This window comes from Heterodontus francisci, chromosome 6 (assembly GCF_036365525.1).
Source record: "Heterodontus francisci isolate sHetFra1 chromosome 6, sHetFra1.hap1, whole genome shotgun sequence".
NCBI lineage: Eukaryota > Metazoa > Chordata > Chondrichthyes > Heterodontiformes > Heterodontidae > Heterodontus > Heterodontus francisci.
In genome coordinates this window covers 118,594,711-118,611,775 of record NC_090376.1, presented here as the reverse complement: position 1 = coordinate 118,611,775, position 17,065 = coordinate 118,594,711, and the positions used below count along the sequence as shown (strand labels likewise).

Below are 17,065 nucleotides of genomic sequence, written 5' to 3'. Positions count from 1 at the left end.
CTTCATAATTTTAAAGACCTCTATTAGGTCACCTCCTCAGTCATCTTTAGAGAAAAGAGCCCCAGCCTGTTCAGTCTTCCTGACTGATATAACCTCTCAGTTCTGGTATGATCCTCATCAATCTTTTTTGCACCTTCTCCATTGCCTCCATATCTTTTTACACTGGTTTGAAACTATAATAATTGATAATTGATGGTACAATGTACTTTACAAATAACACATTGAAACCATCTGATTCTTGGGGAAATCTGGAGGAGTGGAACCTCAATCCCTTCCCTTCTGTTGATTTGGTATCAAACTTGTAATGTATCAGCATAATCCAATTAAGGCTCATTGAGTCTGTCTTGTGAAAGGAAGAGGCTGTCACAGTTAGAAAAATCTGCTCTGAAGGTCTGTTCTGTGCGATTTTGTCTTTATTGGTTATCAATAGCACTTTGTACATTGAGCTTTGGTACTCAATAGACTGACTGTCCTGACAAGAAAGGAGTCAATGGATAGCAAGTTAACATGAGTGCAATGAAGTTCAAAGAATAATTACATTTTAAACATGGAAATGCTGTAGGCTGTTAGCAAATTGGTTGCAGGAATTTTACTTTGTTCAGTGTCTGCGTGATCCTTACACCATCAGTAATAGACTTTACTATGACGTAATCAAGCTATGTTAGGAGTAAGAAGTTGCATCGATGTTAATTAACGTAGACATGGTTAGTGTTTCACTACTAACTGTATGGTGATTCAGGAATCTGGAGACTTTTGGCATGCATGGAATGTAGCATTCTAACTCTCAACACCAACACAGAAAAAGCAAGTTCTTAAACATTCTCAAGATCTCCTCTTTTCATTCTTTCCAAACTTGGTGTGTCTCCTGCACATAGTTGACCTTTCACCTGGGTTCTGTACGTAAAAAAGCAAAATTCCTATGATTTTGTACTCGTTTAAAGGACATTGCAAGACATCTGAGATCAGACAAGTCTATGTGTAGTGTATAGAGCATGCATATGGGTGATCCATATAACAAGTCCATGCTTTTGTGTTCATGAGTCACATGGGTATGTACTGTAGATCATCAATGTCACAGTTTAGTCCCTATTTCCGTGAATTCCCATACATCTCGTGCCATGGGTAGTCACAGATCCTGGTGTTCTGATCTCGGATTGATCCTCCAGTGAGGCAACAGCACAAAGAATAGCCCTTTCTAAACCTCCAGGTTCAGTATAAACCAATAATAATAACTATAAACTCAAATAGGATTGAGTTTCCTTCAGATTGGAGGATTGTGTTGAGGAACAACATGTATCTCTAGGGCTACAGTTTGGACATTCTTGATCTATAATGTAGCAGTTAAAAGGCTTTCATCTTTCTGCTTTCATCACTTGCTGGTAACTTGAGACTCTTACCAGTAATATCTGTGGAGAACATCCTCACAGAGACTACCAGATCTAAAAAGAGAGAACTTGCATTTCGATAGCACCTTTCACAACCTCAGTAAGTCCCAAGCGCTTTACAGCCAATTAAGCAAAGGCTCTGGGCCCTGACAATATTCCGGCTTCAGTACTGAAAATCTGTGCTCCAGTGGCGCAGCGGTTAGCACTGCAGCCTCACAGCTCCAGTGACCTGGGTTCGGTTCTGGGTACTGCCTGTGTGGAGTTTGCAAGTTCTCCCTGTGACCATGTGGGTTTCCTCTGGGTGCTCTGGTTTCCTCCCACATGCCAAAGACTTGTGGGTTGATAGGTAAATTGACCATTGTTTAAAAAAAAAATTGCTCCTAGTGTAGGTAAGAGAATTGAGGAAAGGTGGGGATGTGAGAGGGAAGATGGGATTAATGTAGGATTAGTATAAATGGGCGGTTGATGGTTGGCACGGACGCGGTGGGCCGAAGGGCCTGTTTCGGTGCTGTATGACTCTATGAGAACTTGCTGCGCCCCGAGCCAAGCTGTTCCAGTACAGCTACAACACTGGCATCTACCTGACAATGTGGAAAATTGCCCAGGTATGTCCTGTACACAAAGCGCAGGACAAATCCAACCTGACCAATTACCGCCCCATCAGTCTACTCTCGATCATCAGCAAAGTGATGGAAGGGGCTGTTGACAGTGCTATCAAGCAGCAGTCTCTCAACAATAACCTGCTCAGTGACACCCAGTTTGGGTTCTGCCAGGGCCACTCAGCTCCTGACCTCATTACAGCCTTGGCCCAAACATGGGCAAAACAGCTGAACTTCAGAGGTTGAGGTGAGAGTGGCTGCCCTTGACAGCAAGGCAGTATTTGACCAAGTATGGCATCAAGGGTCCCTAGCAAAACTGGAGTCAATGGGAACCAGGGGAAATCTTCACTGGTTGGAGTCATACTTCGCACAAAGAAAGGTGGTTGTAGGAGGTCAATCATCTCAGCTGCAGGAGTTCCTCAGGGTAGTGTCCTAGGCCCAACCAATTTCAGCTGCTTCACCAATGACCTTCCCTCCATCAGAAGTGGGGATGATTGCACAATGTTCAGCACCATTCATGACTCCTCAGATAATGAAGCAGTCCGTGTAGATATGCAGCAGGATCTGGACAGCATCCAGACTTGGGCTGTTAAGTGGCAAGATACATTTGTGCCAGGCAATGACCATCTCCAACAAGAGAGAATCTAACCATCTCCCCTTGACATCTAATGGCATTACTATCGCTGAATCCCGCACTAGCAACATCCTGGGGGTTACCATTGACCAGAAACTGAACTGGACCAGCCACATAAATACTGAGGCGAGTAACTCACCTCCTGTCTCCCCAGTGCCTGTCCACCATCTACAAGGTACAAGTCAGGAGTGTGATGGAATACTCTCCACTTGCCTGGATGGGTGCAGCTCCAACAACACTCAAGAAGCTCAACACCATCCAGGACAAAGCAGCCCGCTTGATTGGCACCCCATCCACAAATATTCACTCCCTCCACCACTGACACACAGTGGCAGCAGTGTGTACCATCTACAAGTTGCACTGCACCAAGACACCTTCCAAACCTGCGACCTCTACCACCTAGATGGCCAAAGTCAGCAGATGCATGGGAGCAAGTTCCCCTCCGAGCCACACACCATCCTGATTTGGAACTATATCATCATTCCTTCACTGTCGCTGGGTCAAAATCCTGGAACTCCCTTCCTAACTGCACTGTGGGTGTACCTACCCCACGTGGACTGCAGCGGTTCTAGAAGGCAGCTCACCACCACCTTCTCAAGGGCAATTAGGGATGGTAATAAATTCTGACCTGGCCAGCGACACCAATGTCCCATGAATGAATTAAATAAAAGTAATGCAGAAAACATGGCAGCCAATCTGTGCACAGCAAGATCCCACAAACAGCCATGAGATAATCTGTTTTAGATGTTGATTGAGGGATAAATATTGCCAATTCATATTATCGGTCCTGCTCACAACCAACGCACTTGCAAAAGTTATTTTTCTTCCAATCAGGAATGTATTTATGCAATAGTGGGACAGTAAAAAAACAACCACAAAATCAGGAGAAATTCCACTCGTGGTGCAGTTAATAACCGTGGAAGCAATTTGATTCTGTTTCAGATGTCTGACTCCAACCAGATGTGTACAGTTTCACATCTGTCCACGACCGGTATAATAAGGGAGCATGAAATTAACTGAAACTAATTTCTCAGTGTTGAAAGACTATCTGTGAGCCATCGTCTTAATTCTCCTGAAACATTTCCCAGCTGCTGTTTGAAGCGTTTAATTTTAAGATCTATGATATTGGAAACTGATGATTGGATTGGGGTTACCTAAGAACTCAGTAACTAAAGCAACATTTATACTCCAGCTGTCGCCCTCACTCTGAAGTGGTTTTGCTTCAAACTGATGCTGCAGTGCCAAGGGTAAATTCGCCAAAGATTCTGTGCCACTCTCATAAAATCTTGCAATAGAAAGGAAGCCATTCGGCCCATTGTGCCTGTGCTGGCTCTTTGAAAGATCTATCCAATTAGTCCCATTCTCCTGTTCTTTCCCCACAGCCCTGCAAATTTTTCCTTTTCAAGTATTTATCCAATTCCCTTTTGAAAGTTACTATTGAATCTGCTTCCACTTCCCTTTCAGGCAGCACGTTCCAGATCACAACAACTCACTGATTAAATAAAACTTCCTCATCTCCCCCATCCCCAGTTGTTTTGCCAATTACATTCAATCTGTCTCCTTTGATTACCGACCCTCCTGCCAGTGGAAACAGTTTCTCCTTATCTACGCTATCAAAACCCTTCATCATTTTGAACACCTCGATTAAATCACCTCTTAACCTTCTCTGCTCTAAAGAGAACAATCCCAGCTTCTCCAGTCTCTCCACATAACTGAATTCCTTCATCCTGGTACCATTCTAGTAAATCTCCTCCGCACCCTCTCCAAGGCCTCGACATCCTTCCTAAGGTACGGTGCCCAGAATTGGACACAACACATGGCCGGTGCAAATCGACAAATTGCAGCGCACAGCTCCCAATTTGTAGCCCAATCATTCCAATGAAATTTTGCCTGTCAGGTAAATGCAGGTTAAATCCAGATTCAGGGCTCAACCTAATTCAGAGCAAGACTGTCCCGTGGAGGGCATTGCATTCTGTGACACTTAGTCTGTTAGGATCTTGACACCTGTACCACAGTTGCCAACTCTGCTTGGGCTTATTCCTGGAGGTTTCATCACATGACCTCTTGCTTCCGTCCACCCTCCTGGTCAAACAGCCTTTTTTCCCCCCATCTCTGCTATTTTTATAATTAATTAAAAAATATGTTCAAAGAATAACACACCATTTATTTTTGTGCCCCTATGATTTTTCTCCTTGGTTTGCTGGCAGCAGTGTCCTGGAGATTAAGCTTTCATTTTCGGAGATTCTGGGATAATCCTGGAGGGTTGACAATGCCAGACACACCTTCATTGCTGAAACAGATTCCCACTGACACCTTAACAATTGTACGAATGATTCCATCATTTTCACTGGAGTCTGGACTTCCTTGAAATTCAGCCAATGAGATTTGGAGGAACGATACAAGAACAGCAAGATAAAAATGGAAAGAAAGATATTTCAGCAAATCAGGACTGAGGATGAAAAGCATAATGATTGGAGATCAGGCTGCTTCCATCCCTTCAGATAAACTGACTTCCTGAGTCTGTCAATGTTGTAAGCTCTGTGGGCTGCAAATTGTGAAACTCTTTGTGTTTCTGGTCTGCAGGTCTGGGTGCAGTCAGTCCATCAAACTGACACTGCAGCTGGAAATATTTCTCTGTCCCTTTCTCTTGATGCAACAAATAGATGGAGTCAAATTTGCTTTAGAATTGTTGCCCTTCTTGTGTTTTTTTGCGATGGAATGAGTGCAATGGGGCAGTGAGTCAAGTACTTTTGGTAAAATAATTACACTCAAATTCTCCCCTCAGGAAACAGCTGTTTGTGGGATCTTGCTGTGCACAAGTTGGCTGTCGCATTTCCTACATTGCAACAGTGACTACACTTCATAAGTATTTCATTGGCTCTAAAGTGCTTTGGACATCCTGAGGTCACGACAGGTGCTATAGAAATGCAAGTCTTTCTTTCACTGTGTGGACTCTATAGAGTGAGAGGCCCAGACATGAAGCTGCCGACAAGAAATTGTAACTTGGCCCCTCTTTCTGAAACATGTTTCAGTCAAAAAACGGTAACAGTTTGATGCATTTGTTAAAAAAAAATTCAAGGGGATCTTTCTCAGTCAGAACAAACAGGTTTCTGCTCTAACAGTGCCAACTATAGTATTGAAAGGAATTCCACACCTAGATTCCCTGACTTTGAGAGTCAGTGCTCAGGTAGTAACAAACTTTCAGCTGTATCAGACATTGTGATGGTAAAACAAATGTCTGCAATGTTTATACAGCTGCAACGCTAATCTCAGACACGCTGTAAAAGGACAGTGCTAGTGACTGTACCACACATTGACAGGATCAAACTGTTAAAGAATTGAATGTTCAGTCAGTGGAAATCCAGAGCAGCTGTGGGTGGCAGTGAACCAGTTATTTTTGTCTGACAATCTGGCAGCTTCTGAGGTTCCATTCTGTTTAAGAGCGCCTTGGCTGTTATTGCAGCACCAGAGCCTCTTGTCTGTGGTACTCATGGTGCCTTGGGCAAGAGTGGCTAGTGGGTAGATGGGGCGGCAAGGGGCAGGACAAGGGGCAGAGAATCCCAACACTGGACCCTTCAATTCCTCTGACCCTCACAGAGAGCTGCATAGTACACCGGGTAAGACCAGATCACATTGGCAGTAATGGCCTCAACTGGGGGCTCAAGGCTGAGGATCGTAACGTGGAGCCCTCAGGATCTGAAATATCTTTGAAGTGGTCCCCTTATGAAAAAGATTGGAGGAGCAACTCCTTCACCTTTCTCAGGGTGGGGGCGAGGAGTAGCATGGGCACCCACCTGTGGCACATTAGTTAAGGAATACTACACGAGGAACAATGGCACAGAGCTATGCTTTGCCTTAATTACAAAGAAGAAAAACAAAAAGTACTTGCATTTCTATAGCACCTTGCATGACCTCAGGATGTCCCAAAGTGCTTTATAGCCAATGAAGTATTTTTGAAGTGTAGTTGCTTTTATAATGTAGGAAACACTGCAGTGAGTGTTCCCCCTGAAGACTTATTGTATATCCAGTACTAAAATAACAGAAAAATGAGACGCCATCAAATGAATGTGTTAACATCACAAGATCAGCTGAGATCCGCACATACAGAGCAAAATTGGCACTTTCCCCGTTAAACTACTAAAGGAGGTGTTAGAAACCCACAAACCACACAAATGGGCACAAAACAGTCTGAACACATGGGACAAGAAGGAGAAGGTAGAACTTGATTCTTCCTGAGGTTCCCTCTTGCTGGCTTCACAAGGGGAGACGGTGGCGTAGTGGTAATGTCACTGGACTAGTGAGGCCCAGAGGCCCAGGCTAATGCCCTGGGGACACAGGTTCAAATCCCACCACAGCAACTGGTGGAATTTAAATTCAATTAATTAATGAAAATCTGGAATTGAAAGCTTGTGTCAGTAATGGTGCCGTGAAACTATTTTTATTTTTTTTATTTTTTATTTATTTAGAGATACAGCACTGAAACAGGCCCTTCAGCCCACCGAGTCTGTGCCGACCAACAACCACCCATTTATACTAACCCTACAGTAATCCCATATTCCCTACCACATCCCCACACTAGGGGCAATTTACAATGGCCAATTTACCTATCACCTGCAAGTCTTTGGATGTGGGAGGAAACCAGAGCACCCGGCGAAAACCCACACAGACACAGGGAGAACTTGCAAACTCCGCACAGGAGTACCCAGAATCGAACCCGGGTCCCTGGAGCTGTGAGGCTGCGGTGCTAACCACTGCGCCACTGTGCCACCCATATCATCGATTGTTGTAAAAACCTTCTAATTTACTAATGCCCTTTAGAGAAGGAAATCTGCTGTCCTTGCCTGGTCTGGCCTACATGTGACTCCAGACCCACAGCAATGTTGTTGACGCTGAAATGGCCACTCAGTTGTCAAGGGCAGTTAGGGATGGCCAACAAATGCTGGCCTTGTCAGCAACACCCACGTCCCATGAATGAATAAAAAAAACTCTTTCTGGAGTTCTCGATTCCAGGGGTTAACTCTTCCTGATGTTTGTTTGGAACATCAGGAAAAGGATTACAAATGAAAATCAAGTTATTTTGTCCATTGTCATTCTGCACTGCTTCCTTTTCTGTGGACGGTGGTTTCACTGAGTAAGTTGGGGTTAATTCCCAAAAGACTGGCTGCACTGTATCATTATCCCACTCGATGTGAATGAATTGTGTTCGACAACCCACAACCACAATCCAACCATGCTGTGCCCTAAACTCTGTTCTGCAGGTCATTTTGTGGTCTGTTTTCAATTGAAAACTAAGGCTAACATTATTTGTGTTTGAATGAATGATCCCTGCCTGGTGAATTATTTCAGTGCTGTGATACAACATTGCTTAATACCCCTGGAAACAAAAGAGTAAATTTTATGAATTAGGTCTTTTGGTGGAGAATCTTGCAGCACGGGACTGTATCCGAGGTAACAGCATAGAATTGGTCAGGTTACAATAACAATGAAAGAAAGACTTGCATTTCAATAGCGTCTTTTACGACCTCAGGACCTCTGAAAGCTCTTCACATTCAATGAAATATTTTTGAAGTGTAGTCACTGTTGTAATGCAGCAGCCAATTTGTGCACAGCAAGCTCCCACAAACAGAAATGCGTTAATGACCACGTCATCCATTGGTTAATGACGTTGATTGAGGGATACATATTACTCAGGAAACCGGAGAGAATTCCCCTACTCCTCTTCAAAATAGTGGCTGTGGCAGCTTTTACATCCAGCTGAGAGAGCAAACAGGGCCTCAGTTTAAAGTCTCACCCAGAAGAGGGCACATCCGACAGTGCAGCACTCCCTCAGCACAGACCCTCCGACAGTGCAGCACACCCTCAGTACTGACCCTACGACAGTGCAGCACACCCTCAGTACTGACCCTCCGACAGTGCAGCGCTCCCTCAGTACTGACCCTCCGACTGTGCAGCACTCACTCAGTACTGACCCTCCGACTTTGCAGCACTCCCTTAGTACTGACACTCCGATACTGCAGCACTCCCTCAGTACTGAAACTCTGACATTGCAGCACTCCCTCAATACTGACCCTCCGACAGTGCAGCACTCCCTCAGTACTGACCCTCCGACAGTGCAGCACTCCCTCAGTACTGACCCTCCAATATTGCAGCACTCCCTCAGTACTGACCCTCCGACAGTGCAGCACTCCCTCAGTACTGACCCTCCGACAGTGCAGCACTCCCTCAGTACTGACCCTCCGACAGTGCAGCACTCCCACAGTACTGACCCTCCGACAGTGCAGCACTCCCTCAGTACTGACCCTCTGACAGTGCAGCGCTCCCTCAGTACTGACCCTCTGACAGTGCAGCACTCCCTCAGTACTGACCCTCCGACAGTGCAGCACTCCCTCAGTACTGACCCTCCGACAGTGCATCACTCCCTCAGTACTGACCCTCCGACAGTGCAGCACTCCCTCAGTACTGACCCTCCGACAGTGCAGCACTCCCACAGTACTGACCCTCCGACAGTGCAGCACTCCCTCAGTACTGACCCTCCAATATTGCAGCACTCCCTCAGTACTGACCCTCCGACAGTGCAGCACTCCCTCAGTACTGACCCTCCGATATTGCAGCACTCCTTCAGTACTGACCCTCCGACAGTGCATCACTCCCTCAGTACTGACCCTCCGACAGTGCAGCACTCCCTCAGTACTGACCCTCCGACAGTGCAGCACTCCCACAGTACTGACCCTCCGACAGTGCAGCACTCCCTCAGTACTGACCCTCCCATAGTGCAACACTCCCTCAGTACTGACCCTTTGACAGTGCAGCACTCTGTCAGTACTGACCCTCCGACAGTGCAGCACTCCCTCAGTACTGACCCTCGACAATGCAGCACTCCCTCAGTACTGCCCCTCAACAGTGCAACAGTGCAGCACTCCCTCAGTACTGACCCTCCGACAGTGCAGCGCTCCCTCAGTACTGCACTGAGAGTGTCAGTTTGCATAATTGTCTGAAGTCTCTGGAGTGAGACTGGATCTTATCAGTTCTGACTCTGAGGCGAGAGGGAACACAACCATTTAGCATGAATTACTTTACATGGAGTAAGATCTGGTGGCTTGTGCTCTATTCAGTACATCTAGGTGACTCCTGGTACTGGTTACAGCCCCAGTGTGGTCTCTCCAAGGTGTTTTATCAAGTTTACTGAGGTTCATACTGGTGCCGCCTGTCAGAGAGAATCATCTCAATCCAACACTTATTCTGGAATGGAATGGTTTCATCGACTCTCGAGATAAAGGATTAATTTCCAATGTCCCTGAGCCTTCTGCTGGGGAAGCAGTTACCGTGGAATCTGATGATGTGTCCATAACAATATTTGTGAAATGCACAGGTTAGGGTACAGAAGTGGGAACAGTGTGGGTGGAATTGGATAGTGTAGAGCAGCCTGAGCAGAGCCTGAGAATCAATCTGGCACCAGAACAGGAGGGCCCGAGGCCCCATTTAGAGTTATACAGCACTGAAACAGGCCCTTCTGCCTATCATGTCTGTACCAACCGTCAAACGCCCATCTATTCTAATCCCATTTTCCAGCACTTGGCCCATAGCCTTGTAAGCTATGGTGTTTCAAGTGCTCATCTAAATGCTTCTTAAATGTTGTGAGGGTTCCTGCCTCTACCACCTCTTCAGGCAGTGTATTCCAGATACCAACCACCCTCTGGGTGAAAAGGTTTTCCTCAAATCCCCTCTAAACCTTCTGCTCCTTCCCTTAAATCTATGCCCCCTGGTTATTGACACCTCTGCTAAGGGAAAAAGTTTCTTCCTATCTAACCTATTAATGCCCCTCATAATTTTGTATACCTCAATCAGGTCCCCCATCAGCCTTCTCTGCTCTAAGGAAAACAACCCTAGCCTTTTCAGTCTTTCTTCATAGCTGAAATGCTCCAACTCAGGCAACATCCTGGTGAATCTCCTCTGCACCCTCTCCAGTGCAATCACATCCTTCCTACAGTTTGGTGCCCAGAACTGTACACAATACTCCAGCTGTGGCCTAACTAGCGTTTTATACAGCTCTATCATAACCTCCCTGCTCTTATATTCTATGCCTCGGCTAATAACGGCAAGCATCCCATATGCCTTTCTAACCACCTTATCTACCTGTGCTGCTGCCTTCAGTGATCTATGGACAAGTACACCAAGGTCCCTCTGACCCTCTGTACTTCCTCGGGTCCTACCATCCATTATATATTCCCTTGCCTTGTTAGTACTCCCAAAATGCATCACCTCACACTCCTCAGGATTAAATTCCAGTTGCCACTGCTCCGCCCATTTTACCAGCCTATCTATATCGTCCTGTAATCTAAGGCTTTCCTCCTCACTATTTACAACACCGCCAATTTTCATGTCATCTGCAAGCTTACTGATCATACCTCCTATATTCATCTCTAAATCATTAATGTACACTACAAACAGCAAGGGTCCCAGCACTGATCCCTGCGGTACACCACTGGTCACAGGCTTCCAAATGCAATTCCAACCCTCAACCATCAGCCTCTGCTTCCTGTCACTAAGCCAATTTTGGATCCAATTTGCCAAATTGCCCTGGATTCCATGGGCTCTTACTTTCTTAACCAATCTCTCATGTGGGACTTTATCAAAAGCCTTACTGAGATCCATGTAGACTACATCAACTGCTTTACCCTCATCTACACATATAGTCACCTCCTTGAAAAATTCAATCAAATTTGTTAGACACGATCGCCCCCTGACAAAGCCATGCTGACTATCCCTGATTAATCCCTGCCTCTCCAAGTGGAGATTAATCCTGTCCCTCAGAAATTTTTCCAATAGTCTCCCAACCACTGATGTTAGACTCACAGGCCTGTAATTACCTGGTTTATCCCTGCTACCCTTCTTGAATAATGGTACCACATTCACTGTCCTCCAGTCCTCTGGTACCTCTCCTGTGGCCAGAGAGGATTTGAAAATTTGTTTCAGAGCCCCTGCTATCTCCTCCCTTGCATTACATAACAGCCTGGGATACATCTCATCTGGGCCTGGGGCTTTATCCACTTTTAAGCCCGCTAAAACAGCTAATACTTCCTCCCTTTCAATGCTAATTTGATCAAATATATCACAATCCACCTCCCTGATCACTACACCTACATCGTCCCTCTCCATAGTGAACATAGATGAAAAGTAATCATTTAAAACGTCACCTACGTCCTCCAGCTCCACACACACATTAACACTTTGGTCTGGAATGGGCTCTACTCTTTCCCGTGGTTATCCTCCTGCCCTTAATATACTTATATGCCTTAGGATTTTCCTTTACATTGAATGGTGAGCCTCATTCAGATTAGTATAAACTGCATGTTCCCCAACAATTCACTGTGACGCAGACATAAATCGCAAGCCATTGGGAGGACATTGCCAAACATATGAGGGCGTGTTTGTTCTTATTAATAACTTATATCTGTAATGCTCTATAAACTCAGTCACTCAGCTAAGTCATTACAGTAACTCCAACCAATCTCTGGTTTTCATCTGTCACATTATTTAGTTTACACATATCGAATTCATTATGCAGCATTCTGTTTTCCACACTCTCCCTTGTGACTGATTTAATTATTGCGCCTAATGTGTTTGTCAGTATCGTGCTGTTGTGAGACCAGCAATGTGTCACGACGAATAATCAGATCCACCGTCACACACAAACCTCAGAAGCAAGGCACCCAAACGAACTTCAACATGGAACGATTGCAATGGATTAGAGCCAAGCCATGCAGGGGTGATGTCAGGAAACACTCCTTCACACAAAGGGGAGTGGAAATCTGGAACTCTCTCCCCAGAAAGCCTTTGAGGCTGGGGCTCAATTGAAAATTTCAAACTGAGATCGATAGATTTTTGTTGGGTAATGGGGATTAAAGGATATGAAGCAAAGGCTGGAGTTCAGTTGGCAATCAGCCATGATCTAATTGAATGGTGGAACAGGCTGGAGGGGCTGAATGTCCTCCTGTTGTTCCTGTGTACCACAGTGATGGGCTTTGATTGGAGAGTTAATTAACTAGAGAGGTGGCTTCCAATGGGAGAGTAAATGTACCAGAGGTATTTCTGACTCTATTTGGTCACGGGATGTTGGCCCCATGAAATTGGACATCTTTGCGCCTGTATTGCAACCTGCACATTTCTCTCTCTCTATCCTAACTCCGTATAACACTGAACTCCGCCTGTGATCGTCCTGCCTCCGGTTTAATGTACCAGAACGTCTTCTCCCGGTTTATGCAAAGTGCTTTGCAAATGCCTTAAACAATTGCAAATGAATAATGTGAAATTTATGTCAAACATGAAGAGATTACTGACCAACTCCTTGAATATCTGTTGAGTCACATCCTGTTTTCACTTTCTCTTTCTTCTGTAGGGTGGAAAATCTTACTCTGGACCCTGTAATGGGAGAGACTGCAGTGCAGGATGCCAATGTTTCCCCGAGAAAGGAGCAAGAGTGAGTACACACAATGGAATCTCTACATGTATCAGGCTACAGGAATGTTTAATGAATACAGATTGGGAGGGATACTCATCGTCTTGTAACAGGACTGCACTGACCCCCAGGTCACTAGCATCAATTGCTACCTTGAAGGGCTTAGTGAAATTTGGAGCAGCCAGCACTGGTTCATGAATCAAAATGACTTTCAGCCTCTTAAAAGATGCTTGCACTACACTGACCACACGACCTTGGTTTTCTTTTTTTGCAGCAAATCTGTCAGTGGAGCAGCTCTAGTACTAAAACTTGGTCCAAAAATTGTGGTAGAAACCACACGTCCCCAAAAACCTCGTGATTTCTCACTTAGTCTTAATGGTAGGGAACTCTACCAATGCTTGTACTTTTGCTGTTCTTGGCAACACTTGTCCCTCCCCCACTCTATGCCTGGGGTAGGTTACTCTGGCTTTTGCAAATTCAATTTTGGCAAGGTTTATCACTAAATCAGCCAATTGTAATTTTCTAAACAGAGCTTTGAGTTGTTACAAGTGGTCCGTCCAATTGTCACTGTATACCAGCACATCATCAAGGTAAACCACACAGATAGGAACACTGGCTACCACCTGGATCATTAGTCTCTGAAAAGTGGCTGGAGAATTTTTTATCCTGAATGGCATCTCTCGGCATTGGAAAAGACTGCCTGGGTAACAAAGACTGATATTTCTTGAGTTTGGGGTGTTAAAGGAACCTGCCAGTATCCCTTTAACAAATCTATTTTTGTAAGAAACGTGGCACTGCCCACTCTGTCAATACAGTCTTCCAAGCAAGGAGTCTGCCTTTGTTACTGCATTAACCTTTCTGTAGCCTATGCAAAATCTAGTTTAAACATCAGGTTTAGGCATTAACACCACTGGGGCACTCCAGCTGCTTTGACTGGGTTCAATAAGGTATTTTTCCAACATGTATTGCATTTCTGTTTTCATCTGGACCTGTTTCCCTGAACTTATGTGATAAGGATGCTGTTTTATAGGAAAGGATTCCCCTACATTCTCATCATGTGTAGTTAAGGTTGCACATCCTGGCTCATCCCTACAGACTCTTTTAAATGCTATGAGTCGCCTTGTTAGTTCTTCTCATTGTTCTGCATCTAAATATGAAAGCATAGTGTCCAATCTCCCTAACAATCCAGTATTCGCTAACCGGATAGTAGGAGGTTCAATTTGAGAATTGTCCAGGCCTCCTCCTGCCTCATCCTCACTATTCCTTTCATCCTTCATTGTCCCTGCTACCTGACATACCTGTGCTTGCTTATCGCCTCCCGGCGATGATATTGTTTCAATATATTGATATGATACAACCAATTCTTTATCCAGCGATCTGGGGTGTCAGTCACATAATTTACTTTACCAATTCTTTTGACCACTTTATATGGACCATTTGAACTGTGCTTTCAGTGGTTCACCCTGTAAAGGCAGTAATACTAACGTCTCATCCCCTGGTTGAAATGTTCAGGTCTGCCCATTTCTTCATGGTTGTTTTCAGGTGTTCCTGAGTCACTTTGCAGGCTCTCATGAGTCGCTTCCAGAACACAGATACATAATCTAACACAGAAGATTCGTCCCTTTGTTCTGAAAACCTTTCTTAATTTAGTTTTAGAGGACGTCTTAGCTCATGTCTATAAACTAATTCAAAAGGACTAAAACCGGGAGATTCATTAGGTGAATCCCTAGTGGCAAACAAAAGAAATTCTAGCCCTTTATCCCAGTCATGGGGATATTTAAGACAGTATGCCCTGATAATTGTCTTGAGGGTCTGATGGTACCTTTCGAAAGCTCCTTCTGTCTGTGGGTGGTATGCTGAAGACTTTAACTGTGTTATACCCAAATTATTCATAACTTCCTGGAATAGTTTGGACATAAAATTGGAACCTTGATCCGACTGAATCTCAATCGGTAATCCATATCTAGTGAAGAACTGGGTTAACTTCTCTATCACTACCTTAGCAGAAATTGTTCTCAAGGGAATGGCCTCTGGGAACTGAGTAGCCATATCCACGACGGTGAGTATATATTGGTGTCCCACTTTTGTTTTTGGTAAAGGTCCTACACAGTCTACCAACACCCGACGAAATGGTTCTTCAATAACTGACATGGGAATTAGAGGTGCTTGTTTTATTGCAGGTTGCGGTTTTCCCACAATTTGGCACATATGGCATGTTTTACAAAACTGCACCACATCCTTGGGAAGACCTGGCCAGTAAAAATGTTGACCTATACATAATTTGGTCTTCCAGATCCTCACATGTCCCGCTATAGGAAAATCATGGGCTATCTTTAATATTTCACAGCGATACTTGGGCAGGACTACAATCTGATGAACAACCATCCATTCTTCGTCTGCAGGTCTGTGAGGAGGTCTCCACTTCCTCATCAGAATCCCATTTTTAATATAGTATCCTTCCGGAACTCCCTTTGCCTCAGCTTCAGTTAGAGCAGATTGTGCCACTTTATTTAACTCTGGATCAGCTTGCTGAGTCTTGATCAGAGAAGACTTACTGAACATTTCCTTCGGGTTATCCAAATCCCCAAAGAAAGTTTCAGCTATTCGACTATCTGTCTGTGGTGCTACTTTTACCTCTGACAATGGAACTTGATTAGCCATTGCTCAGGTCACTACACATGAAGGAAAAATTCCTGGAACCTTTTCCTGCAACTGTTCTGTCTCTTTAACTTCACTTTGTTTTCCCATGACTACTGGAGAAGCTACTACCTTCGCTTTGGCCAAATCATTCCCCAGGAGTAGGTCAACCCTGTCTACAGGCAAACTATGGACAACTCCTACAGTTACTGTTCCAGACATTAGGTCACACTCCAGATGCACCTGATATAGAGGTATGGGAATATACTCCCCGCCAATACCATTCACTAAAACCTTGGCATTCAATGCGCTCTCTGGTGGAAAAGTTATGCCTTTCCCCAGCAAAACAGTTTGGGTGGCTCCTGTATCTTTAAGTATAACTATCGGTTTACCTGCCTCACTTGAGGGATAAGGAGTTACTTTTCCTTTTGACAAGAATTCCCTATAACTCTCAGGTATCTTGTTCACGTCCCCCACACTCACAGTGGTTTATGTATTTGGCCTTACAGCTGAAGAGTTACAGCCTGATCTGTTGTACTCTCAGTCAGGGCCCCTTCCTATGCATTGGCCTTGTGCACCCCAATAAGTCCCATGGGTGTACCCCATAACTTCCAGCATTCTGCACGAAGGTGACCCACTTTGTGGCAATGGTAACACTTAGGCTTTTGGACCTCACTTCCACCAACAGCACCTTTCTTTATGGCATGAGGAGGAGATCCTGGGGCATTCCCAGCTCTCCCTTTTTGTCCCTGGTTACTTGCCTTCCTTTCACCCTCCCACCTTCTATCCTGATCGGGTTTGTGGGGGTGACAGACAAAGGGTTTGGGCTTGTAAACGAGCTTGTGATCATCAGCAATTTCTGCAGCCTGTCTGACTGTTGAAACCTTCTGGTTCTCTACATGGGTTCTTACTAACGGAAGACGTGAATTTTTTCATTCTTCCAGGAGAATTATTTCCCTACGGTTCTCATATGTGGCCTCTATCTTTAATACCTGCATCCAATGATCAAAATTAATTTGCTTTACCCTCTCAAATTCTATATAATTCTGCCCAGGCTGTCTCCGGAGGTTCTGAAATTTCTGCCTGTAAGCTTCAGGGACCAACTCATAAGCAGCAAGAATAGGCTTTTTTGTCATCTCATAATCTGCAGAAGCCTCCTCAAAAAGTATGACATAAACTTCATGAGCTCTGCCCAACAACCCACTTTGCATAAGCAGTGCACACCTTTTCTTCAGCCACTTCATCTGTTTGGCTATCTTTTCAAAAGAAATGAAAATTGCTTCTACCTCCTTTTCCTCAAATTTCGGGAGGGCTTGCACAAATTTAAACAGCTCTCCACTGGGTCCTGAGCTGG

At 44.8% G+C, this 17,065-nt stretch overlaps 1 protein-coding gene across 2 annotated transcripts in view; it reads left to right on the top strand.

Annotated features, from left to right (window-relative positions):
- LOC137371492 (collagen alpha-2(IV) chain-like) overlaps positions 1-17,065 on the top strand; it is a 288,991-nt gene that overhangs the window by 100,877 nt on the left and 171,049 nt on the right. For both annotated transcript variants that reach the window (XM_068034179.1, XM_068034180.1), the window contains exon 4: positions 13,015-13,095. In XM_068034179.1, coding sequence (XP_067890280.1) covers positions 13,015-13,095 — 81 coding nt within the window. The remainder of the gene's footprint in view (positions 1-13,014; positions 13,096-17,065) is intronic.